The following is a 25,236-nucleotide window of genomic DNA, read 5'->3' on the forward strand; positions in this document are numbered from 1 at the left end:
AAATTCTGAGCAGGTGCTGTGTTAGGTAAGCCGAACATTTACTGAAAGGGTAGTAAAGTGTAAATTGCATAATAATACAAGCACAGGTGAAAAAAAAAAAAAGAGTCTTTCTGCCCTAGAAGTTAATGTACCTTAGGTCACCATTTTACTTTATAGTACACAAGGCTGAATTTGGCCTTGTACAAATGTGTGCGTGTGTGTGTGTGTGCATGTATGTGTGCACACAAGCACACACATGCGTAAGCATGACAAATATCGCGGTGATACTGAGTAAAACCCCCAAAGTATTTACAGTATTTTCAAAGGTGGTATTCTCTCAATCCGTATGTGTATATCATCTCATTAAATAGCCCTTTAGGAAATTAAATTAAACCACCGTCTTCAGTCAATCAATGGACATCCTCAGTTGAGACTTCCAGTTTACGCTGTGGGACAAAGAGGGTTCCAAAGGAGGTTTTGTTAGCACCATCAAAATCCATGTAGGGTGAGCTGGTAGGCTTGGTTGGTCCACCTGGGGTACGGAAGAAACTTTCAGCCACCAACTGGGAGCCTTTGGGTGTCACAGGAACAGACTGGTTGGAGAGAGCAAAGGAAAAAAACGGCGTTAGACCGACGGTGACTAACACTCCCCAGAAGACTGAAGACAGGGCTGGATGATTGATCTGTGGCATTCTGGGAGACTAATACATCCTGATATCCGCATGGAAAGCCCCTAGTTCCTTTGAATTTTTGTTGCTAAGAGGAGACAAAACCGCATGGGTGCCTTGTGCATTCTTCTTGGGGCCGGAAGAACACTCCCCTCTCCAAAGAGGGGAACACGAGCCTCCTGATACAGATGATTCAATAATTAAATTAAATGGCAATACCAGCACTCGGGAGGCAGAAGCAGGAGGAGGATCAAAACGTCAAGGCCATCTTCAAGTTTTAAGCCTGTCTTTAAATTAAATGCAAATACTCTTACCTGTTGTGGTCCTGCCCCAGCAACTGACTGTCCATTTAGTTGGCTCTGGCCCGGGACTGGCGAGTCATGGTTGGTGGCCCTCCCTTGCCGAAAGCTCAAGTTATCTGGTAGGACACTAGCTGGTTCAACACGTGGGGACACAGGGACTGTGCCAGCTCCAGGCCCGGGGCTGGCAGACATCTGCACACTGGGGGAGATGAGTCCCAAGTGCTGCAGGGTGAAGTTGACAATGGCTGAGCTTGGGTTCTGGGCAGAACCAGGGTGGCTTGAGTTGAGAGCCGGGCTGTTCCCAACAGGTACGGCTGCCACCGATGTTGGAGAGACCATAAGTTTCAAAGGTGTCACATGGAAAGGGGGAAAATTCACAGCAGTGAGTTCAGATGATGCCACCGGGATAACACCTGGAAAAGGGAGGGGAAGGGCTGAGTCTTAAGAGCAGACATTTATTTGTTCAGGAAGATGATAAGGGGACTGCAGGCCAGCTCAGGTCTGAATGGCATTTGGTATATACTCACCTGCAATTGGGGAGCCGTAGATCCTGTGGTTTGGGGAAAGTGTACCTGAGTTTTCTGTGCTAGACAGCACGGATTCTGCCCCCAGGGACGGGCACTGGGTGAGAGGGATTAGGTACCCTGACGGGAACAGGGTCTACAAAATAAGGAGAAAGAATTTATTTCACACACGTACCAAAAGAAGAACAGGGTCAGATACCGTCCCCTTCCGGAACCATCTCTTGGCTGTTTTTCTAGAGCACTTTAGGCCATCCATCTAGCAGCCAGATAGCCCAGGCTGGCCTTGAACCCTGGGTCCTCCTGCTTCAGTCTCCCTAGTGCTGGGATGACCCGACCCGTGTGTACCACTGTTTTCAACTCAGAAGATACCCTGAGGCTACTTAAGGGTAGGCTCAGCCAGCACATCATCTTGACACTGGCATCCCAACTCCTGCCATCAAAGATCCCTGCCGGAGCGAAGTTTAACAGCGATAAACGCCACAGATGACTCTGCTGGGTCACTACTGGACTGATCTTTAATTCTGAAGACTTGGTACTCCCCTGAGAGTATTCTGAGGGACACTGTTTCTAGGAGATTTAAATAGGAAATACTTGAATCACAGCCCAAATAGGCTTTGGAAAAACTTAACACAAAATGGCTTTACTGAGGGACTCTGAAACTTCAATGATGGATCTCTGTTAGTAACCCAATGGGGAACACTGCAAGTAGCCTTTCAGTCCATTAGGCAACTAAGTTTTTAGTGGGCCATTAAGGAGGACTAATATACAAAGAAAAAGTCTCAAGTAATACTGATTTAGTGAAAGGAGTGGCTGAACTATAGTCCTAAACCATGCACAACCTTTTTTTTTTTTTTGAGAAGGCTTCATTGGAATGTGCCCCACCCTCTGTGCAGGGACCATTGGACCTCAACAGGGACAGTTGAGTGGGTGCAATAGAGACCCTATGGCCTAGCGAATTTGCTAGCTGGCCCTCTGGGTTTTCTAACTCCTGATTTAGAACTAAGGAACTGCACTGGCAGACAGCTTCCTTGTACTTTTATTCTGACGAAACCTAGCAGTCTGCTCATGCACAAAGCAAACCGGTAGGCAGAAAAGAGCACCAATTGGTTCTATTAGAGACCCAGATGCCAAAAGGCACAAGCTCCCACCCTATTAGGTCGCTGAGCTTTTTCAAACACAAAGAGTGTGTGGGTACCCCCCGAAGTCTGCTTTCCCCTCCTGGTGCTGACTGGAGAATCTAAAGCAGCTCTTAGAAGCAGAGGCCTCCTTTCAGCCTTCTTCAGACTTTTCTTCTCTGTTGTCAAAACAACAGCCCACACTTTGATCCATATCCTGGAGAACCGGGGGAACTCAGAATCCATAGAGCTGAGAGATTTAAACTGTTTCTCAGGGACCTGGAACTGTTCACATTGGGAATTGGTGACTTGAAAGCTGCAGGGATAGAGAGCCCTTAACCACTGGGTTTGGGTGTTGTACATGGGGCTGCTGATGTCGATTGTCATCCTCTGTGATGGGACAAGGGACTGTGGTTGTTGGCTTGACTCACTCAAATCTTTAGTAAAGCCTGTATTACCCCTGAAATAACTATGCCTCAATTTCAACAAACTACATCTACTACAATTCTTTTAGCCGATAGTAATTCCACTTTTTGAAGTTAGCAAGATGAATGAATTCGATGTTTCTTCCCTTGAATGTCACCTCTTCTAGTCTTCTGAGCCCCCATCTTCTGATCATTGATCCTGTTGTTTTCCCAGCCCTTATGAGCTACTATCAGATACGTTTGCATTTATTTGAATACTGCCTTCTCTCTGTCCCTCTATGCCCGGGTTCTCAGAACATATTTACTGAATGAACTTTGCACATGAATCATTTTCTTCGTACTGTTTGGTCCAAGCTAAAGGAGAGTCAAAATGAACTCAACAGAGATGAGAGCTAGCGGACATGAGAAATCTAAAACCTCTAATCTGGGGTAACCAGGGAACACCAGGAAACCACTGAAAAAAAATCACTGCGTGCTGGCCCACAGAAGTTGTGGCCGTCACAGACCACTGAGTAAAGCCAGGGTCTTGTGACTCCCCCACCTGGTATGTGCATCAAGAACAAGGGAATACTCCATGAGACATGAATGGTTTCCACGAGGCCATCCTCAGGGAAGATTACACAGACTCAAGCTGCCTTAACAAGCCCAGTGCCAGATAACGCCATTCGGCCCATACAGGGTCCTAGAGTGATCACAAAGCCCTTTATGCATATCCTCGTGTAATACATTCGCTTAAGCTCACAAGAACTGTAACGTGGCCATCGGGTGAGCACAGAGAAGCAACTGCCATCAAAGGTGGGTGCTGGCTTAGACCTGATGTAGGTCAGTCTTTTCTAACCTAGTGGATAGAGGACTGAGGGGAGAGGGGATAGGGACGGGGGAATAACGTCATAACAAAGAAAAGAGGTGGAGAATTAAAGTAACAGCTGGGGGGGCGGGGAAAGGACAGACTGACTTCTGCTTCTGGGTTTAGTTGCATCTGCTAATGACACTGTGCTTCACGTGCGTGCGCCGCTGTCCTGCAAATCAAGTTAGACCTCTGGGCAAAAGATCCTCAAGGCTGATACCTGACGTGTGGCTAGCTGTCCAATAAACATCCAATTCATTCTTTCCCAATCTGATCTTACCTAAGAAAAGAAATCACCTCGAGGGCCAACACCTTTAGAAGCCAATGTGTATTCGCTGTACCCACACGTCGACAAGATCAGCTTGGCTTTTCCGCTTACGCGAAAAAGACTGTGGTAAGTTTGAGGTAGGTAGTAAAAAGGGGGCGGGGGCGGGCAAATTCTCTTCCAGGCAGCAGATGCCAGGTACATGACATCAAGCAAACCTTGAGGAATGACTCAGAAGGCACGAGTTAAAGGAGGCCCTTGTATCCCTCCGGTGACAACTGCTTTTAAACTATTTATGACTCTCATGACAGGTGCATGTGTTCCAGCATGGGGTGGCCACCTGTGACGCTTTAAAAAGAGACCAAGTCAGCCCCTCCTCTGTAGGTTTAAAAATGTCCCTGCCGTCATCCCTGCGTGAGGATTAGCTGTCTGGGCCTTCATTTGGATACGGGGACGTTAGGGGACAACTCTTTGTCTTCTGAGAGGCTGCTCTATGCTTTGGCAAACGTTACAAGCCACCCGTTCTTGTGAAGTCGGCCATGGGATTGCTAAAACTTCCAGGCACCATTGAGGCTGTACTCACCGTGGGGACATTCTCAAGTGCCTTCAGGTCCTCCTTAGGTTTCTTTATAGAGCCACTGTCCTCCGAGGAGCCTGCCCTCTTTGTGCCTCGCTCTCCAGTTGTCTCCTTGCTTCGGTTCTTTGCACCCTGTCTTTCCGGTGCTGGCTGCAGGCTTCCGGGTCTGCAGGAGGCGCTGGACATGGTGGCATCTGTGGTGGTCCTCTCAGTGGGGACATCTGTAGGGTCTTTGGATCCAGTAGCATTAGAGGAGTGGGTGGGGCAGACTGTTGGGCTCAGGCCATGGGGTGGTGTCAGCATTTGGGCTTGGGCAGGTTGCAAGTAGATGGCATAGGATGGGCCCGAAGGGGCCTGAGGTAGGATCACAGGCACTGCAGATGACAATGGACTAGGGATCAGGGGGACCACCCCCAGGGGCTGGATGAGGGAGGGTGCGGGCAGCTCCAGCTCGGTGTTCACTGCAGGGTCCAGAGGGGCCAGTGGTTTGTAGTGCCCGGATCTTGCTAGCTTTACTTTCACTTTCTTCCTGGGTTCACTAGGAGAAAAGAGATAGGGAACATCACGGAACTGCATGGCTCCTAAGCGTTCTGTCTGCATCTGTGCGCACACGCATACACGTGGAGGTCAGAGGCTGATGGGAGCTGTCTTCCTCAGTGATTTCCACCATTTCAGTGAGCCTGGAGTTTATTAGTTAGGTCAGCCAGCCAATGAGCTCTAGGGATCCTACCGTGGCCATAACGGCCACACTGGGATTAAAGATGGGTGCTGCTATTAAGTGAGCTGAGGTGGCCAGCCAATGAGCTTCAGGGAGGAGCCTCCAGTGGATGTACCTTCACTTTGGGATTACAAATGGTGGCTGCCATACCTGGCCTTTTATATGAGTATAGGAATCTAGATGTAGGTCCTCACGTCTGAGCAGTAGGCACCTTATCCACCAAAGCATCCCCCAACCCCTACACTCTACCACTTTTTGCTCAGATCACAGCCATACTTTGATGAAAATAGAGGCAGTGTTTTTTTTTTTTTTTTTTTTTTATGACTGAGGACAGGTATTTTAAAGACTCTCTCTCCAGTTTCCATAGGTGATGCCCACCCTTGAGTAAAGCAATCAGTTCTAACAACACACCGAGACAGCAGCCCATCCTGTTTCTAGCTGCGAGGCCAGCCTACCTTGACTGCTCTTCCAACTGCATCTTGCAGATAGCAGCGAGCTGAGCCATCTTGTTTGGGAGGGGTGGAGAATTTTGAGAAGTCTCAGCTGGCAAAAATAGAGGGAAGATGGTCAACGCTAAAGATTAAGTATTCATATGGAAGAAAACGCGGGTGTTAGAGGAACAGAAAGCTAAAGATTAAGTATTCATATGGAAGAAAACGCGGGTGTCAAAGGAACAGAAAGCATCCATCTGCTACCCAGTTGCATAACAATTAAACACTAAACCCCACAAACTGCTTTTAGTCTTTATAAGATATATATATATATATATATATTCATTTATAAGTTAGACTTATGAGGGATGAAATAGGCTAAAAGAAAGCAGATCAAAAGTAATTTTGAGAAGAGCCCTGACCTGCCAGGAAAACATACCTTTGCTGCTCTTGACAGGGCTGCTGGGGGCAGAACTGATCTTTCTCCGATCACTTTCTATACTTTTTACCAATTTGATAAGGGATGGGTGTCGAGTGAAGCTGGGTTTCCCCCGTGTAGAAAAGAGGTTTTTGGCACAGTTCTCTTTTGCAGACTGCTCCACCTCTAAGAAGGAGGTGGTAAGAGGCACGACTGGGCTGGAGCCTGAAAGAGAAAAGGCCAGTGTATTAAAGTCCACTTGATCCTGCTTCCTTCTAACAGAGTAAATGCAGCTCTAAAACCATGTCAGGGGCACGGGCTGGAGAGATGCCTCAGTGGTTAAGAGAGCTGGCTATTCTTCCAGAGGACCTGGGTTCAATTCCCAGCACCCACATGGCAGCTCCTAACTGTTTGGAACTCTGTTTCTTGGGGAACTGACACCCACACACAGACATACATGCTGACAAAACACCAATGCACAAAAGTAAAAATAAATAAAACCACGTCAGGGACAAAGGGTTTTTGTCTGTGTGCACCTGCTCTAAACACACTGGAACCTCATTAGATCTCCTTCAGTGACTTCGCAGATAGTACTTCAGTGCTGCATCTCTGATGCCACAGGGCACAGCTGGCCTTCCACATCAGAGGAGGATTTGCTCCAGAATCCCTCGAAAGTGCCCAAAGCTGCAGAAGCTCAAGTCCCTTGCACACAACGGCATATGCATGCACAGAAGCTAAACATATCCTCCTGTCTACGCTCCAATCATCTCTTGGTTACTTGAAATACCTAATAGAATGCCCATGGCTGTCACATATTATTGTTTAGGAGATAGTGACCAGAAAACATTTGTACATGTTTGGCGCAGACCAAAAAATATTTCCAACTTATGGTTGGACCCTTCAATATGAAAATCATGGATCTGGAGAGTGGACCGTATCTCACAACCAGAGAAATGCTGGTGTGCATTCACTGTGGGTTTTCCTCTTTGGGTGATGTATAAAATCTTGCTTATTTCTCCTCAGAGGAGTGTTAGAGTGGGTGGAAGGCGGAGACGCTCCTGCCTGCTTCAGTTGGGCAGGCCCTCTCAAGAAATGCATTCCGTGGTGGATTTGAGAGCATGGTCACAGAAGACACTGGCTAAGGACACACTCTAATAAATATCGTGGGCCAGGGTTATGCAGCTGTCACCACAGCTCCAGGGCCTCCATTCCAAATTCTTGCACCAAAGGACCTCTCCCCGAGAGTGTCCAGTGTCAGAGCATCCAACTTTCTTTATGAGCAAACTGCTTTTCCAATCATCTACAGATGGTCTTCCCATGGGTGGGGCTATGAGGGATGGAGGGGAAAGAATCCATCTAGATTAAAAACAGAAACAAGCAATGAAAGGAAAACAACAACAAAACCCCATACACACCACTAGTATTTGGGCTGATTTCTGGGCCTGTCCATTTAAAAGCTGGCTTCCGACCTCTTTCTTCCGTGACGTGGACTTTCTTGATGAGATCCAGGCTACTCAGAACATTAGCAATGTCATACAACCTCCTAATTTTTGCTGTGGGGAAAAAGGCATGAATAGCATTAAATAGAATAATGAAGGATGACGGGATTTTGCCTCCTAGGAAAGTCAGATGTGTTCAAGAGCTATCCTGCCAGCATCAGGCAGGGACTCCCTCCTGACTCCTTTCAAGTTATTCTAAGAACACTGCCTCGATTAAAACAAAAAACAACAACAACAAAAAAATGAGTTTTATGTATTTCAGGAGTCACTGCTGGTCCTGAATTTTGAAAGGACAGTTGGAAGTGACTCAATGAGATGGCCTGCTTTATAAAAAGTCACGTTCCTGAGTGTCAGAATAGGAAGAAACAGAAACAGGGCAGCGTTGGAAATGTATGGCTTTTCTACCCATGATAGTTTATAGAGAGATTCACACAGTGTCACAAACTTGCAAAGTTCTGTATCACCACAAACATATATACTGTCCTTGCAAAATTTGCAAAACATAGATCTATTCATTTTACATAACTCATTTGTCTTGAAAAGCTTTGTATTAACAAGTGTGCCTTTACATCAACGTTCAGTGCTGTGGGATTAATGCTTTTGTACACTGTGAAGATTTGTCACTCATATTGGTTTAATAAAACATCGATTGGCCAGTAGCCAGGCAGGAAATGTAAGTATGGTGACCAGACTAGGAGAATTCTGGGCAGAGACACAGTCACCAGCCAGACGCAGAGGAAGCAAGATGAGAAAGCCTTACTGAGAAAAGGTACCAAGCCATGTGGCTAAACATAGACAAGCATTATGGGTTAATTTAAGTGGTAAGTGCTAGTTAGTAAAAAGTCTAAACTAATAGGCCAGATAGTTTATTATTGATACAAGCCTCTGTGTGTTTCTTTGGGACTGAAGAGCTGCAAGACTCGGTGGGACAGAAACTTCAGTCTACAGTACAGAGTTACAAACTGACTCTCCCTCTTCACAGTCCCTGCTAAAAGTTTCTGTGGTTCCCAAGGATTCAGCAAGTGACACATTCTACAGTTACTAGAATAGTTTCCAAGGGTAGGACTGACCAATAGCAGTGTTGAGCTGAAGAGCACCTGGTGACTCAGAAAATCATCGACCAAGTGGCAGTATTGGGATGTTATTTTTCTCAAATTGTACTTTCCCCAAGAACTGTCAGAATTACTGCCTTACTCTCTCCTTGATCCTGTCTTGTAGATGCACTGTCAATCCAGGAATATCTGGACTGAACTTCTGCAGACTGGTACAGCTTTACAGAACATGTCATCTTAAGGCCAGAGACCACACAAATCTACAAATGCTGGCCTCTCACGGCAGCTATGCCTTATATACAGCTGGTTCCCCAGCAGCTCACATCTGGGTTACCCTCCAGGGGAGGCGAGAGTGTGGAAGGTCGCTCTTGCCTGCTTGGCTCTTTCCTCCACACCTTTCCCTACAATGTCTGGCATAGCCATGGGAACAGAGCTGGTTAGGAACCAGCTAAATCCACAGCAGCCATCTGGCTAAAACTGTTTCAAAGTAGCAGGCCATCTGTGTTGCAGGGCCATCGGGGGACAATTTAGTGGGAATTATTTATGCCATCAATGATCAGTATTAGTGAGGAGATGAGATCTAGGAGCTGGACCTACTTTACAACTGATTGCTCATTTAAGCCCTGGGAGTATTTACTATGTAAAACGGGGAGAGAGCTACCATATCAGACGACACCATAGTGTCGGACCAGTAAGAAGGTTATACGTCTTGTTGAATTTCGCCAGTTAGCGGCAGCAGCATCACCACTGTGGGGGAGGGTGAACATAGACACGTAGCCAGAGATCTGCTCAGTGCCTAGTCAAAGGGAAGACGACGCTTTGTTGTTCATGAATGGATGCCAAACCTCCTGAGTAGTTGTGACACTTACTTTTAAACTTGCTTTTATCCAGATCTTCCACATGGTCCTCCCCAATTAAAATCTTGGCGGCGATTTCCAGGCTCACTATCTGCGGCGTGGACACCAAGAACAGCATCACAAACTTCTGGCTCATCACTCGTAAGGACTTGTCTTTGCGGCTGTTCACAGAAGCTGCAGAGAAGGACGGGGATTAGGGAATTAACAAAAAGGGAAAGCAGCAAGCCTTAAAAATAGCACCTTTGGACCAGCCAGCCCACAGCCATGGCGTGCGCCCAAAACCTCAGCGCTAGGCAAGTGGAGACAAGAGGACGATCAGGGATGTGAGGCCAGGGTGGGCCAGAGACCTCGACTCCCCAGCCCTCACCCTACCCAACCCCCAAACAAGTGACAGCAGCTGCAGAGCACCACAAGCACCACGCGACATCACCTCTCACCTGCCCGGAACTCCACTCCGGGGAGTTCGACAAAACACATGTCTGAATGCCCATTCTGGCCAGTGTTTGACTTGATCACATGGTCCTCTATGGCGCAGCTCTTAATGAAGTCAAACTCTTGCTCGTATTCTTTCCTCTTGATCATCATGATCTGCTCAGCGTACTTGTTCTCCTCCCCGACGCTCTTCAGAGTCCCGAGGGTTTTGGTGAGATTGTGTCGGCCGTGCCAGGTGTACCGGTTTTTGGCAAGGCGGCTCACCATGTGCAAGCTCTCTAGTACATTCACAATGTCATAAATCCGTCGCCGTTCAACATCTGCAAAGAACGTATGGCGGTGTGTTAGTAGGATCAGACTTTCACTGTGTGTTCCAAGTGGGGAATAACACTTTTCCTATCTGTCAGCAAGTGCATCTGAACAACACAGTAATATAATACATATAACAGAAACTATGGAGGCCAGAAAGACATGGCTCCCTCACAGGGGAAATGAGCCTGTTTAAATTACAGTCACCATCTTCCCAGGGGTGCAAATTGCATCATTCAGGACAATTGTATTCTAATGTGTGTGGTGGCCATTGTCACCACCAGCACCTTACTGGTGAGGACATAGCTCAGACTTGCTGCAGTGACAGAGAGGAAGTGGCATGGCCAAGCCTCTAAATAGACTAACTGTTGCAATTCTGAGCCCATTCCTTTATTCCCCTCCTTGTACCCACACCTATCTGCCAAATCATATCACAGGCACGCAGTGCTTAGACCTGGGGCTGGAGAGATGGCTCAGTTGTTAAGAATATTTGTGTTCTACCAGAGGACCAGAGTTCAGTTCCCAGCACCCATAGTGGGTGACTCACAACCACATGCAACTCCAGCTACAAAGATTTCAGCGTTCTTTTCTGTCTGGTCTCCAAGACCACACACACACACACACACACACACACACACACACACACACACTTTCACACTCCTTTTTAAAGTGCTGAGGTTTCAGAAAAATATAAAATCCATGAAGTTGTTTCTTAAAAACCTACATTAAAAAGCAGAAAGGTCTGTCTCTTGGGGTCTAATTTGGCCCATGTTCTGCCTACCATCAGTGATGGTAAGACTAGCAACTCTGTGGCTCTTAAATCCACAAGGGGATTCAGTGTTCTGCATGGTGGGATTCTCCTTGTTTCAGAAATTTACCTTCACTGTTGATTTCAACTTCAGTGCTGGACAGAATAACTTATCCTTTCTGGATAGAGCGCCCCCTAGTGGCGACTGCCTGGTGAGCCGGTGCGTAAAGAGCTCTACCCTGGGCTGGTCCTTCACCCAGGAGCCCTTCTCCTGGATGCCCTCCCAGACCTCTGCTTCTCTTTCAAGCCCTAGACATCGGCTTGATCTGAGCCCTTAGTTTATGGCCAGAAAGCACCGCACCCACACACCCGGTCCTTTCACCATTTTCTAGATACCCCCCTCCTTTTCTGTAGCGTGTATTGTCTGTCACACACGGTCAGTTCCTGCCATGTCCTTTGCTCTGTAGCCGCTGCTCCACTGAAGACAGGTTCCAGTGAAAAGGGAATTTTGCCCTTTTTGTTCATGGAGCTATAGAAGCTCCTCTGATGAATCAAAGAGTACACACACACGCACACATGCAGGCACGCACAGGAGCCAGACAGAGTGCATGTGAAGAGCTGATGGACCCAAACAGCATAGTCTTAAACCATGAATTAATGTTCCTGCTTAGAAAGGCCATCTTTTCCTTTATGGGTGATAGTGATGTATTAAAACACTATCCTGAACACACTTCTTCAAGTTTTAGATTAAGATGCATTCGGGCTGGGAAAATGGCTCCATCGGGAAAGCACTAGCCTGAGTCAGACCCCAGCACCCAGGGGAAAAGCCAACCTCATTTAATTGGTGAGCCCCAGATCCCAGTGAGACTCATTCCCAGAAGGAAAGGTGGCTGGCTCCGGAGGAATGACACCCAAAGCTGACCTCTGATCCTTTGCACGCAAGAACACACATGTACATCCATACTCTCTCTCTGTCCCTCTCTTACACACTTACACAAACACACACACACACACACACACACACGCATGCACGCGCGTGCGCACAAAGATATTTAATGATTTCAAAGATATCCTGTATCTTCCAGACTCCTTTTTGGCTCTAGAATCAGGTCTACACCAGTCTCAAATGGCTGTGAGGCAGAGTCTCAGAAGCCATCCCCCTGTGCAGCTATGGATACGCTGGCTCCTCAAGGCCCAAGGCCAAGGTGAGGGTCAGAGTCACAACTATTTGTAAAACAAGTTATGAAACTCTACTTCCTTCCTGTGCAGCTCTGGAGACGACCTGAACCCGGAAACCACTCTCTATCGCCTTTTGTGAGACTTCTAATTTCCATATGGCCTCATTTAAATCTGTGATGCCATGAGTTAAGTCCCCGGACTTGCTGTCATTCCTAGCCATGCCGGCGACTGGCATACTCACTGAGCTCCTCGGCCACCTCGTCCAGGCAGATGTCATTATTCACAGCAGGGTTGGGGTACCTAGGGTACCGCGCTAGGAATTTGTGGCACAGCAACCCCAAGCTTTTCTCCTTTCGACTTGGCTGGGATTTCTCAAACTCATCTCCAGATAAGTGTTCCTACAGAGGAAAAGACAAACCATGTCTCATCCTGAAATAAAGTTTGACAGACTTATTGGGGACATCTGGGCTAGATGACTAACACTTCTTACCCCCCCCCCCCCACACACACACAGTTTGGATCACTGCAGGGTTGGGAGTGGAATTAGAATGGTCTTAAAAGGAAGCCTGGGATGAAGGCCACTCATAAGGTCCAGGATTCCCAGTGTTGTGCTCCAAGGGTACAAACTCTTTCCATGCTCAGCAGGTCAACAGCAGCCTTCCACGGGCTCCTGATTGCTTGACTCTCTGTATTCATCTCCCCTCCCTCAACAAGCCCCCAGCTGACATGAAATTCCTCGCAAACCTACATGCAAACAGTCTCTAGCTTCAGGTAATCCACGGTTGTCAGATAGGCCCCTCTTCTGATCTCGGCTTCTGATCTCTGGGCTCACCGCACTGATAAGCATTTTCAGGTTGGCTGTGGGTGTCCATGGCTCTCCTTGGCAAACTTCCTTGGGCTTGGTCGGCGTGGTTAAAGGACCCAAGTCAGGCTGGATCTCAGCCAATACTATGTTGGCTTTCGAGGACTCTTGCAAGGGGCTTTTCATCAGTCCCCTTTTATGTGGCTCAGAAAAGAGGTTTTCCTGGTTTAGAAGGAAGTCACAGCTGAGTTCATCGCAAAAGAGAACCTATCAGAGAGTTTTCTATCTTTAAAATGGACTCACCCCGTGATCCAAGAATCAAATCAATAAATAACTTTAATTACAGGCTCTGTCTTTAAATTTTATTTTCAGATAGGAGAGCTGTAAAGACAGCTTGGAGCTCACACCCTTTCTTACTAGAACCGATCTCTCTAAGTGACCTAAATTCCTAGAAGCAGCCTCTACTCATGCCAAACAAAGGCCTTCAGGACCAAAGTCATTCTACACCTCACTGTGTGAAGTGGGGGCTCACTAACACCCTGCTGACCAGGAAGAGAACCAAGCAGTGAAGCTGAGGGTGCCCTTATGGTTAGACTTATCAGGTAGGGCTTCATGCCTACCAGTGAGACTTTTGACCAGAAAAAAATCTGCTTTCAACATCAACTTTTGAGGCACAGATACAGAAAATAGCCAAGGGAAGTAGCCATTTAAGGCCTCAGGGCCAGTCCCTGCTTGGGAGACACAGTGGTAAGCTAGCACTTCATAAGGCTAGTGGGAACTGGGATTTTCACTTTGGGAAGGGCACCATTCTTAAAAAAGAAATTACTTGGGAGACAACAGCTCAGAGAACAGACACCCACTGTTCCCTCGGTAACTTTAGGAACATGGGTTAACAATCCTGTATTACATGACTACTATCAAGCACTTTCCAGTGTGTATTTCTGCTGAAGTTGGCAATGCTACTTAGCAGAAGAGGACACCAAGCTGAGAGGTCTCAGAGGGCTAGCACCTGAATTTGCTCAGCCCAGTTCTCCCTCAGGAGGTGCCGACCCAAGGGTGGCAGGTTCAGTGACAACTGCCAGGTACAGGATTTAACTAACATCTAAAAATCGACGGGGAAATTAATATAAGTTGACTTGGAAAAAAAAATCCACACAATCCCACTGTCAAAGTCTTTTGTAATTTTTACAAAATACTTGCCATAAGTATTAAAAAAAAACATATCTCCCCTTGTGTATGTGAAACTTACACTAAACTATTGAAACAGAGAGGTTACTATTCCTCTTCAAAAATAGAATTTCCTTCTGAATTTCTGTAACAACAGTCAACCAAAAAGGGACATCAATGGCCCTATTAAAGGAAAAACTTTAGCTGTTACTCAGGAAAATACAGCAACGGTGTACACTTAACTTTAAATATACCTTTTGGTTCTCCATTTTGTCAATTTCTCATACATTTAGTGTGTCTTTAAAAACGAAAAATCTTAAACTCCTTCCCAAATTCGAGTGGTTCAAGAAGTCCAACAGATCCTATTGAAGTTTTTTAGTACCCTTAAAAGAAAAAAAAAGATAGAAAGAGAGAAATAAGATCTGCTGAAAATGCATTCACGGACACCGGAGGACCCCTGAAACAAAGAAACGAAAAATGACAAATCGGGTTTATATTTACCCCCCTCGAGGAAACACCGCTGCTCTAGGCAGATCGCGCCAACAGACAGCAGTAAATTCCTCCATCAAACCCATCTCCTGTCACGAGACTCCAAGTTAACACAATCTGCAATGACAGTCCTCTCTCACGTTCAAAGACAGCTGTAGCAAGCACCCACCTGTGTACTGATCCGGGCTGCGGATGGAGCGTACGAGCCCGGGTACCGATTGGGCACACACCGAGCTTGCATCTGGGGAGATGCTGAAGTTTTTCGCCTGACACACACGTGCACAGGCTCAGAAGGAAGGACTTGGGAAATGGCTTGAGAGCAACCCTCCAATTCAGCCTTTGCGCTCTAAACGCACGATGGGGCATTTACAGAGCGCTTCAGGATTTGGACCCCTTCTTTTAGACTTGTTTCAATATAAGCAGTAATGCGGGGCTGTGGAGGGGTCTCCCTCGGTGCCTAGATCACTGCGACGCACAGTAGGTTGCGCTCCCAGCCAGGTACGGTGCCCTGCAGTCGCCTGCTTCCCGCCGGGCGCACGCACTGGCTCCTCCTCCCCGAAACTACACCGCCCCCGGGGGCCGCCAGACAGCATCTCACGGTTTCCAGGACGACGGCTCCCAGCCAATCAGAACGTCCGCTTCAGGCCTGCGATTGGCTAGAGGTCCCCGGGGCGGGGCCGGACCTTCCGCCTTCGATTTAAAAATTTGGCGCGGAAAGCAGGACCGTGGCTGGCACCGCCCCCGAGTGCGCGGGGCAGGAGCGCGAACGAGCCCCTCCCCCGCCCTCTGCGCGGGAGCTCGGCTCCTCCCCATGGGCCCCGGCTGGGCGGGAGGCGGGAGGCGGGAAACGGCCGCCTTCACCCTACCCCGCTTGTGATCCCGCAGCCCCGCCGCGCCAGTCAGCTCCCCGCTCACCTGTCAATCCTCCTCCGGGGCTGGCGGCTCCGAGCGGCCCGGGCTCCTGGCTGCGCGTTTCCACCGGTCCCGGGAGCCCGCGAGTCTCAGGGAGACTCGCTCAGCCCCGCCGCGCAGAGGTGGGTGCCCGGGGGCGGCACCGGGGCCGAGGCTGAGGGGTGCGGCGGGCGGGCCGTGGGAGCGTGGCCGTCCCGGAGCAGTCCAGCCCCCGATTTGAAATTAACCCGCTCCCGGCGCGAGCCGCTCCCGCGGGCGCGGAGCCTCCCCTCCCCCCACGCCCGCTCTCCCGGCCCGGGACCCCACGCGCCAATCGGCGCCTCTGGACCGCTGCCGCGGCGAATCAGGCTGTAGGCACCTCCCTCCGACCCCGCCTCCAGCCAGACTTGGGGAAAAGTCCTCAAAAACTTTTCCTTTTTTTTTTTTCTTTTTGCAAACACCCTTAATCCGAGATCGAAGTTGGGGGATGAAATTTGGCTTGTCCAGGGCTAGCTAGCAAGGGCACGCGGGCTCCCTGCCATCCTCAGTTTGGGGCCATATCAACCGGTGCACAGCCCGGAGTCTGCTCACCTGCCCTTCGGTCCCCAGCGGGACCCTTTCCCTTGCCACCCTTTGCATGACCATGCTCAGCTTCTGCCCTACGGCTTCCAGAACGTGTGAGAAAGAAGGAGCTTCGGTGTCCGAAGCTGACGGGCGCGGGGCGTTGGCGGATCTCTGAACACGCAGGTGTGGGAGTAGGCGGAGTAACGCGGGAGACGCGCCAAGCTTGTCCCCAGCGTCCTTAGTCTTTCTTTCCCTTCCTTTGCTCTTCTCTCGCTTTTCCCGCTTTTCCTTTACGAGCCCCGGGCTTCGGCCTTGGTGTATCGTACAGGTTTAGGGAACTTCAAAGTTGGGAGACCCTCTCGTCCTTAATCCTCATTTTGCAGAAGTGGAAACCGAAGCCCGGCGACCCAGCGCTGCCTTTCCGTGCCCGAATCTTTTTGCGCCCGCCTTAGCCTTACAACGTTTCCCTTTTTCTGATCACTCCTGGGGTCTCCGGAACCGCAAGTTGCCTAACCCGCTTCCATCTAAGACTGTGTTTTGGGCTCTTCTCACTTTTTATTTTGTGTCTTCAGGCTCCAGAGGAGCTCGGGACCATTCTGCCTAAATTCCATCACTGAGCTTGGCCATCAGTGAAAACCATCCATTGCTGACTCCATGCAAAATACTGTGTTTTTCTTTAGTGGTTAGGGTGGGGATGTAGTAATACCGCTGCGGGATCCAGGTGCGCAGGAAATAGACCCTGGGCCAAGGTCTAGGTAGCGAGCCCGGACCTCTCTGTTCAATTCTAGTAACTGTCAGAAGTGCGGGCGCCAGGGATCACTCAAGTAACTCCAAGACCAGGATTAAACCTGAATGCTCAGATGCTGTGCAGAACAGAGTGGCTGCCTGTAGCCACGGATGTGGATGTAAAATAAAGCCCTGTTTAGGAGGCAGGGCTGGAGGCTCACAGGACAAATAAATCTTACTGAGCCCAGCTACACCTTTTTAGAGCAAAGATGAAGTTTAAACACATCACCACGAAGAAGTGTGTGGGCTTCTACCGAGGCCACTGCCTGCCAGGTTACCTCTCAAACCTCTCACCGTCAGTGTTTAGAGCCCCAAAAGGGTTAAGTGATGTCCAATTTATATCTAGAGCCAGAAGCAAAACTCAGGTCTCCCTGTTGTCACTTCATATACCCCAATGCATTATCTCAGAAAATTCTCAGGACAGAGAAGTCAGTGGCTTGGAGGCCGGGTCCCAGCCATTTCAAGCCCTCCCTCAGCACAGGAGGAAAAGGCAAGATAATGTAATTTTTGTTTAATGATGGCTGCCGTGTCAGTTAAACGAACCCATGAAACAGGATGAGGAAAGTCTTGACGTCCTGACGACCCCGTCAGTCATGAGACTTTGAGAAGGAAGCGAGAATCTGGAGATTTAGCTCACGGCAGAGCGATGACTTAACACGCTCCAGGCCCCAGGGTTCAATCTTCAGTGTCAAGCGCACACGTCCAGTGTGTCAATTTGAAGCTAGGCCTGGCTCTAAAGGAAAGAGGACCACGAAAAGCCTTCATGTTTATTGCTCGAATAGAAAGAGTCAGAGGACAAGCTGGAAGTAATTTTTCTTACTTTCCCTTCAAGTATGTTTTCTAGTCATCGATTATATAATCCAAGAAGATTTTCGTGCTTTTGTGTCTGGTCATCCGCATTGTGTAATAGCCCATATCTTGCTGAGTGTGGCCAGTTTTTCCACTTTGCTGCCATCCTTCTGGATTACACAACCAAGAGAGTTGTGTAACATATTCAACGATAAATAAGGTATTATGAAAAAAAGATACCAAAGGTGGGAGGGGGTGAGAGGCATCCTCCGAGGTACCGAGATTCAAAGGCAACCTATGGAATCTCTAAGTCATGTCCCTATGGGCGGTCAGAGGGTGTAAGAGGAGCGGCCAAGTCCTTCCTCCATGACCAGGATAGGATGGAGGCCTAAGTTCTGACTCTCACAGCCCCCTCCTCCCAGGTGCTTTTTGTGGCTAGCTGGCTCAGTGTGGAGACTCCTGTGAATTGGCATGACCACCCCTAACCAGCTGTTGGGAACATTAAACAAATCACCACAGATGTTCACAAGCAGATCTCAGCCCTCCCCTGTCCCTTGAACAAGATAGTTATTCTGTGAGTAAATGGTGTTTCAGAGACCAGGAGCAAGGGACTTAGGAGAGCTGGCACTGGTCCTGGCCTTGGGGCTGTGGTACAGGACTTGGTCAGAACTTGCCCTAGGAAGGGCTGAAATCCTGCCTGTTAGACTTGCTCTGGGCAGCTGCTCCTGAAGCCTGGGAACAGATCTGCGGCTAGGGACTCAGTGGCAGCAGCTGCCATTGCTGCTGTGTATCGAGCAATTACTGCCCCTACATTTTTAAAATACCTCGAGGAAACAACAAAAATACTAAGTGCCCCTTTCCAGAACGGGTGTCTGAATTCTGTCATCGTATGAGTGTGCCGAGAATCTGAAACTGTTACAGAGCTGAGGTCGCGTCCTCTTGTGCTTATCAGGAAGTTGGAAGGACAGTTTTCCCCGTTCCAGGACACTGCAGACACTGTCCTGGTTCTGGGGATTAGAGGTGGGGATTGGCCACACACACCAAAAAAGTCTAAACCGAAGCAGGACCCTGTAGCCTCCCTTGCTGCTTTTTCTCAAAGCCTGTGGGGGAGGAACATTTGTGTGGATTCCCTCCGGGCAGATGCCTCACATCCTGTATGAGTGAGAATCCCTAACCCTGTACTTGCCTTTCTGCCATGGACTCCTCCCTCTGACCCCACTGCATCTTCCCAGGGAACAAGGAAGATGACTCTGTTTTCCCTTGGACTCCCCAGCATCTAGCCTGGAGCCAGGCCCAAGAAAAGGGCGTGGTGAGTGTTGGCTGGTTAAGGTTCTGCCTTAGAATGTTATCCCACCAAGGAGGGAGGGATTTTCTTTTTCTTTTTCTTTATCTCATTACCTGCAGTGTCAAGTCCAGATGTGAACACACACTGAGCGTTCTATAAAAAGAGAGAAGTGGCTCTTATAACAACCTCCTCTGATTGATAGAGGGCGCATACGCTCACTCATAGACAGCTTAGCCAGATGCTTCTCACTCATTCACTAGAGCGTGTCTGAATGTCAGCCTCTTGCTCTGAACCTGGGGTTGTGTTCAGCATGAGGTTCAGGATGAAATGGCTTTCCTTGAATCCCAGCACAAAGGCCGGCTCCACTGACTCATGGCCTTCTCCCAGACTTGTGAACCTGGTTTGTACAAATGGACCGCTTGTTTGAGTTCTTCAATCTTGTGACTTCTGAGTCACTGGAGGTGGCTCTGCCCCTACCCCTCCTGAAGTGGTTGCTGACATTGGTATAGATGGGGCTGTTGAACCTCGGCGTGTTCTCTGGCCTTGGAGCAGGGTGCTACAGAGGGAGAGGAGGCTCTGATGTTCATGCCCTTCCCAAATGAGGTTTTGGGCAGTCACTAAGAGCTTTAGCAACCCATGTCCAGGCCCTTCTGAACACCCTTTAGTTATGAATTTGAAGATCTGATTTGACGATCAGCCCCCAGAATGCTCAGGTCTGTTGTGGTTGAGTTTTACTCTTTATCGTATACCTTTGTCATACCATAAACAGCTGCATCTTCCTAACTTGTGTAGACAGAACAGTTGCGGTCATTCCTGCTGAAAATGGCCAGGGAAAGCTCAAAACGTCTCTCAGTGTGGAAAGCGTTGGAGTAAATCGATGGTCTCATGGCCTCAGCGAGGGATGAACTGCGTCTGGGTTTCCCCGTGTGCTTTTGGAATAGGCTGCACTTTATTACAGATTCGGTCTTTGGAATCAGCCGTCACCGTTTCCATGTTAGTTGAAGTATACACCCCACCCTTACTGGACTAGGAGAGAAATCACGGGCAGAGTGCTTGCCTAGCATTCATGAGGCTGTATGTGGGTTCAGCCACCAGCACCAAAATGATTTTATTGACAGAGAACGATGTTTGCTGGGCTGGCTTACGGTCAATGTACTAGCCAGGCCCTACCTGGGTCCCACTGTGGATGGCTGCTTTAGGGGGACTCACATTTGGAAAGCAAGCACCTTCTAGTCATTTCTCTTTGAGGTAGGATCAGTGACCCTTAAAAGATAGAACGTGGGTCTGGAGTGATGATGGCTCAGCAGTGAAGAGCACATACTGCTCTTGAGGATCTAGGTTCAAATTCCAGCAGCTCCAACTCCAGAGTATCAAATACTTCTGCTTCTGAGGACACAGGCACTAGCATGGACAATACCCGCCCCCCATATTCCTTCCCCCACATATACACGAGTAGAAAACAAAACAGTACCTAGGATTTGGAGTAAAACAGACCTTGCTTTTAAAACCCCACATTGTTATTTCAACTTTGTAGGCTTAAGCAAACACTTTCTCAGCAACCCCCCCCCCCACCCACTCACATACAGATACACTAAAAGGGGAATCAGAATGTACCCCTGGAGGGGCCTGGCGAGGAATAGGCAAATTCCTGCATGAAAACCAGTACAGTGTTTAGCATATGCTAAGTGCTCAAAGAAAGCTACTATATATTGTCATACGTGATCTAATCCAAAGCAACCCGCACACATGCATATCTGGACTTGTTTTTATTTTCGCACATTCTAACCGCCACAGTGAACTTCCTAGTAGCCTGATAGAAATGGTTTCTTCTGGTCAACTGCCTCTGCATCCTCTGTCCCTTCCCCACCTCCCTGTTTTGTCCGCTGTCTTAAGGACATAGTATCCAGACTTGCGTGAGAAAGAGACCCTGAGTAACACTCAGAGATGATGTGTTCTTACAGAGTTAGTGATTGTAACTTGCCTGTCTCATCTGCATGCTGGTCAGGATCCTCCCCCTGAGTTTTCTTCTGCCCTTGCTCCCAGAACACAGACGCTTAGTGCTGGAAGCACAAGCCTGGCCAGGGAGTTTGAGTCAGTGACTACTCGCCAAATGGCTTAGAATCCAGAGAGCTCCTGCTCTGACCCTTCCTTCTCTCCATCCGGAAGTATCCGATCACTCTGCAACCCAGCCCCCTTCTCGGTGAAAGGAGCATCATTGGTAGTGTGGGAACCAAAGCTGGCACGTGGGGGAAATCACCGCCTGGAAGTCTTTGATGGTAAGGAAATGACCTTAGCGATCTGATCAAGCTCCTTCCTAGCTCACTCATTCCACCCAGGAAGCTACCATTCACGTGATCTTAGATACCTTCGAGCTGAGCTTGTCTCCCTGTGACATCAGGAGGCATGATGACTTAAATCTCTGGACCCTGTTCAGTTCTGCACTGGTATCAGGCTCCCTTTAGAAACAGACAGAACCCGCTAGGCTTTGAAGCCTAACGACCAGGGCCCATCCCTTCTTTGTAGGTGGACAGCTTTCTGGCCCTTAGACAACTGACTCAGAGCGTTCATGACATTTCTTGTTGGCTTATTTTTGAGATTATCGTTTTATTTCTTCTCTCCAAGCCTTCCCATATCGCTGCTCCTTGATGTCCTTCAAATTAATGCTCTATTTTCTACCAGTTGTTATTACATGCATATTGGTATTTGTATATACCTATATTATATACGCATATATTCCTAAGTATAGCCTGTTGAGTCCATCTAATGTTACTTGTATGCGTATTTCAGGGCTGACCCTTTGGCAGACAACCAATTGTTGTGCCCTTTCCTGAGGAGGCCCATCTCTCTCTCAGCTTTCCTCAGATGTTTGTGCTTCTTTGTGCATGGTTGAGGCAGTCTGGCATGCCCACTTTTTTTTTTTTTTTTTTTAATGGCAGCTGTTTGGCTCAAGTGGGTAATTGCCTGCAGTGAGACATCAGCTTGGAACTGATGTCTCCAATGACGAAGGAAATAAAAAAGGATCTGGTTGAGATTCTTCTCTATACAAATTCCAGTGTCCCGTGAGGTAGGTTACTGGCATGGCATTCCCGGTGACTAAACAGAGTGCTTTGAGCTGGGATAGAGCCCTGGTCCCCTTGGGTGGGCTTTCAGGGAGTAGCAGCAGCCACCTCTCAGGCTGTCCCGGCCCCCGGCTCAGGGGTGTGCAGCTGTGTCAACAGGCCTTTGAAGTCCACAGTCACCGGATGACTGGTCAGCAGACCCCGGGACTGTCACCGCGCGCGCGCGCGTACACACACACACACACACACACACACACACACACAGATCGCAGAAGGCTTGTGGGAGGAAGCTCTGCCAGAGGGAGGGGGAGGGGGAGGGCCCTCCCCAGATTCGCAAATTCATTCATTCCACAGGGGTGGCTGCTACCTCCCCAGGCTCTGCCTGCAGGCCCACACAGTCGTCTGGTTTATTTCGCTCTGACCTGAGGAAGCACTTCCATAAGGCTTAAAAGCAGGATGACAGTGCTGAGGGGCGGAGGGATCCTGAGTCATCAAGACATGAAGGGACGTGAGCAGGGCGGCTTCAGCTGTTAGACTTTTTGGTATTCTGCGTTTTAAGGCTTTCTCTTCTGTTTCCTGAGCAGTCTCCCTTGTGGCAGGCACTGCCGCAGGCAGGTCCCACCAGCACCAGGGGGCTCGCTCCTTTGGGCTCACGTGTTTCGAAGAAGGTGGAGGTTCAATCCCCATTTTGCAGAAGCAACGGAAGCGCTGGGGTGGGGGGTAGAAACTGGCAGGGAGCTGCTAGCCACCTCCTCTAGGAAGAAAAGAGAGCTAAGTTCAAAACCACGTAGTTATCTATTTTTCTTTTTCCTTTTTAAGACAGGCCCTTATTGCCGCTCCCCCCCCCCTTCCCAGGGAGTGGCTACAGAATTTCTTGTAGGCCCAGTGGTTTTCTTCTGTGTAGCTCAGCCTGGCCTCAAACTCACAGCAGCCCTCCTTGCTCAGATTCCTGAATACTGGCCTTATAGGTATACATCACTATGCTGGGCTGTCTTTCTTGCTCTGTAGAGCCATCTGGCCACTGAGTCACATCCGCTTGTCTCTGTGTCCCCGTATCCTGTCTTCATTCTTATCCCTCACCAGCACACTTTTGGAAAATACAGCAACCTGTGTGCATCCTTTGCCGGCAGGCTCGCCATCCTGTCTGCCCACCCTGGCCAGATCCATCTTCCTCTAACACTATGCGGCACACTGCATTGGATGAGGTCTTGACATGGACTCTCCCTTCCCAGTCCTTGTGTCCTCTGAGCTCTTTTCCAGGCTTGCCCATCCCGATATTTAAAGTTGTCTTGGTTTTGTTGTTGTTGTTCAACTTTGGAATCTTTGCTTAGGAATTATTTCCTAAAAGGTGTTACACGCCCGCCTACCCTACATCCTTTCTCTGTTTGGAATCTCCCAGCCAGGCTTTAGAGCAATGATTCTCAGCCTGTGGATCTTGACCCCTTTGGTGGTTGAATGATGCTTTTACAGGGGCCGCATATCAGCCTACCTACATATCAGGTATTTGCATTACAATTCATAACAGCAGTAAAATTACAATTCTAAAGCAGCAAAGAAAATAGTCTTACGGTTGGGGGTGACCACAGCATGAGGAACTGTATTAAAGGGTTGCTGCATTAGGAAGGCCGAGAACCACTGCTGTAGAGAAGCTTCCTCTTGCTGGTTTCCTGAAATGATCTTCCTCCACCGTTTTGTAGTATTTAAGCAGTGCACTTCACAAGCTGCTTTGGTGTAATTATTATTTTTTTTTTTAGTTTAATGTCTTTTAATAGTAAACTTACAAGAACAGCACAAAAGACAACATTAAAAGTACATTAAAAGCATGTACTTGCATGAAGGACAACTCAGAAGAGTATGGTGAACGGATGGAACCTTCTGTGTGATAGAAATGCTACCGTCACCGTTTAGTTGCCATCGATAAGAAATCTACTTATTTTTGAAAAATTCCAAATGCATGCAAATGGACGGAAATAGAAAACACTATCCTGAGTGAGGTAAGCCAGACCCAAAAAGAGGAACACGGGATGTACTCACTCATATTTGGTTTCTAGCCATAAATAAAGGACACTGAGCCTATAATTTGTGATCCTAGAGAAGCTAAATAAGAAGGTGAACCAAAGAAAAACATATAGTCATCCTCCTGGCTATTAACCTTCATCAGGCGAGGAAAGGAGACAGAGACAGTGACCCACATTGGAGCAACGGACTGAAATCTCAAGGTCCAAATCAGGAGCAGAAGGAGAGAGAGCACGAGCAAGGAACTCAGGACCGCGAGGTGTACACCCACACACTGAGACAATGGGGATGTTCTATCGGGAACTCACCAAGGCCAGCTGGACTGGGTCTGAAAAAGCATGGGACAAAACCGGACTCGCTGAACATAGCGGACAATGAGGACTACTGAGAACTCAAGAACAATGGCAATGGGTTTTTGATCCTACTGCACATACTGGCTCTGTGGGAGCCTAGGCAGTTTAGATGCTCACCTTACTAGACCTGGAAGGAGGTGGGAGGTCCTCGGACTTCCCACAGGGCAGGGAACCTGGATTAATCTTGGGGATGATGAGGGAGGGGGACTTGATTGGGGGAGGGGGAGGGAAATGGGAGGCAGTGGAGGGGAGGAGGCAGAAATCTTTAATAATTAAATAAAAAATAAAATTAAATTAATTTAAGTTATAGAAAATAAATAAATAAAAAATTCCAAATGCTGGCATTGTCCAAAATTGTAACAGGTTTGTTTATAATTGTTATAGTATTGAACTGTTGAAATGTGTTCACGGAAACATTTTGCTTGCATTAATACTTTACTTATTGCATTTATATTAAAAATTCACACACAAATGAAAATGGTAAAAGTTTCAACATCTGATTTCTGCCCCCTACTTTTTCACTCTCAACATGTACTTAGGTACCTTCTGACCCCACTGAAAAAAATCTCTGAAACTACTGATAACAGGAAGAAGAGGAAAAAAGACATTTTTGAGAATGAAATGTTTCCCTTCATGGTAGATTTTTAAGCCGGTTCTCCACGTATGCGGCGTGACAGCTGGGTATCTTTT

At 48.2% G+C, this 25,236-nt stretch overlaps 1 protein-coding gene across 1 annotated transcript; it reads right to left on the reverse strand.

The window, feature by feature from the left end:
• Positions 1-251: 251 nt before the first annotated feature.
• E2f8 (E2F transcription factor 8) lies at positions 252-14,670 on the reverse strand. Its single transcript, XM_057756413.1, has 12 exons — positions 14,569-14,670; positions 13,094-13,369; positions 12,587-12,743; positions 10,115-10,429; positions 9,690-9,851; positions 7,685-7,822; positions 6,291-6,494; positions 5,876-5,963; positions 4,709-5,240; positions 1,477-1,609; positions 962-1,362; positions 252-572 (listed from the first exon to the last, which is right to left on the reverse strand). Exons 1-12 carry the CDS (start codon positions 14,581-14,583, stop codon positions 390-392), a joined length of 2,604 nt encoding a protein of 867 aa, XP_057612396.1. The 5' UTR covers positions 14,584-14,670; the 3' UTR covers positions 252-389.
• Positions 14,671-25,236: the final 10,566 nt, after the last annotated feature.

This window comes from Chionomys nivalis, chromosome 23 (genome assembly GCF_950005125.1).
Source record: "Chionomys nivalis chromosome 23, mChiNiv1.1, whole genome shotgun sequence".
NCBI lineage: Eukaryota > Metazoa > Chordata > Mammalia > Rodentia > Cricetidae > Chionomys > Chionomys nivalis.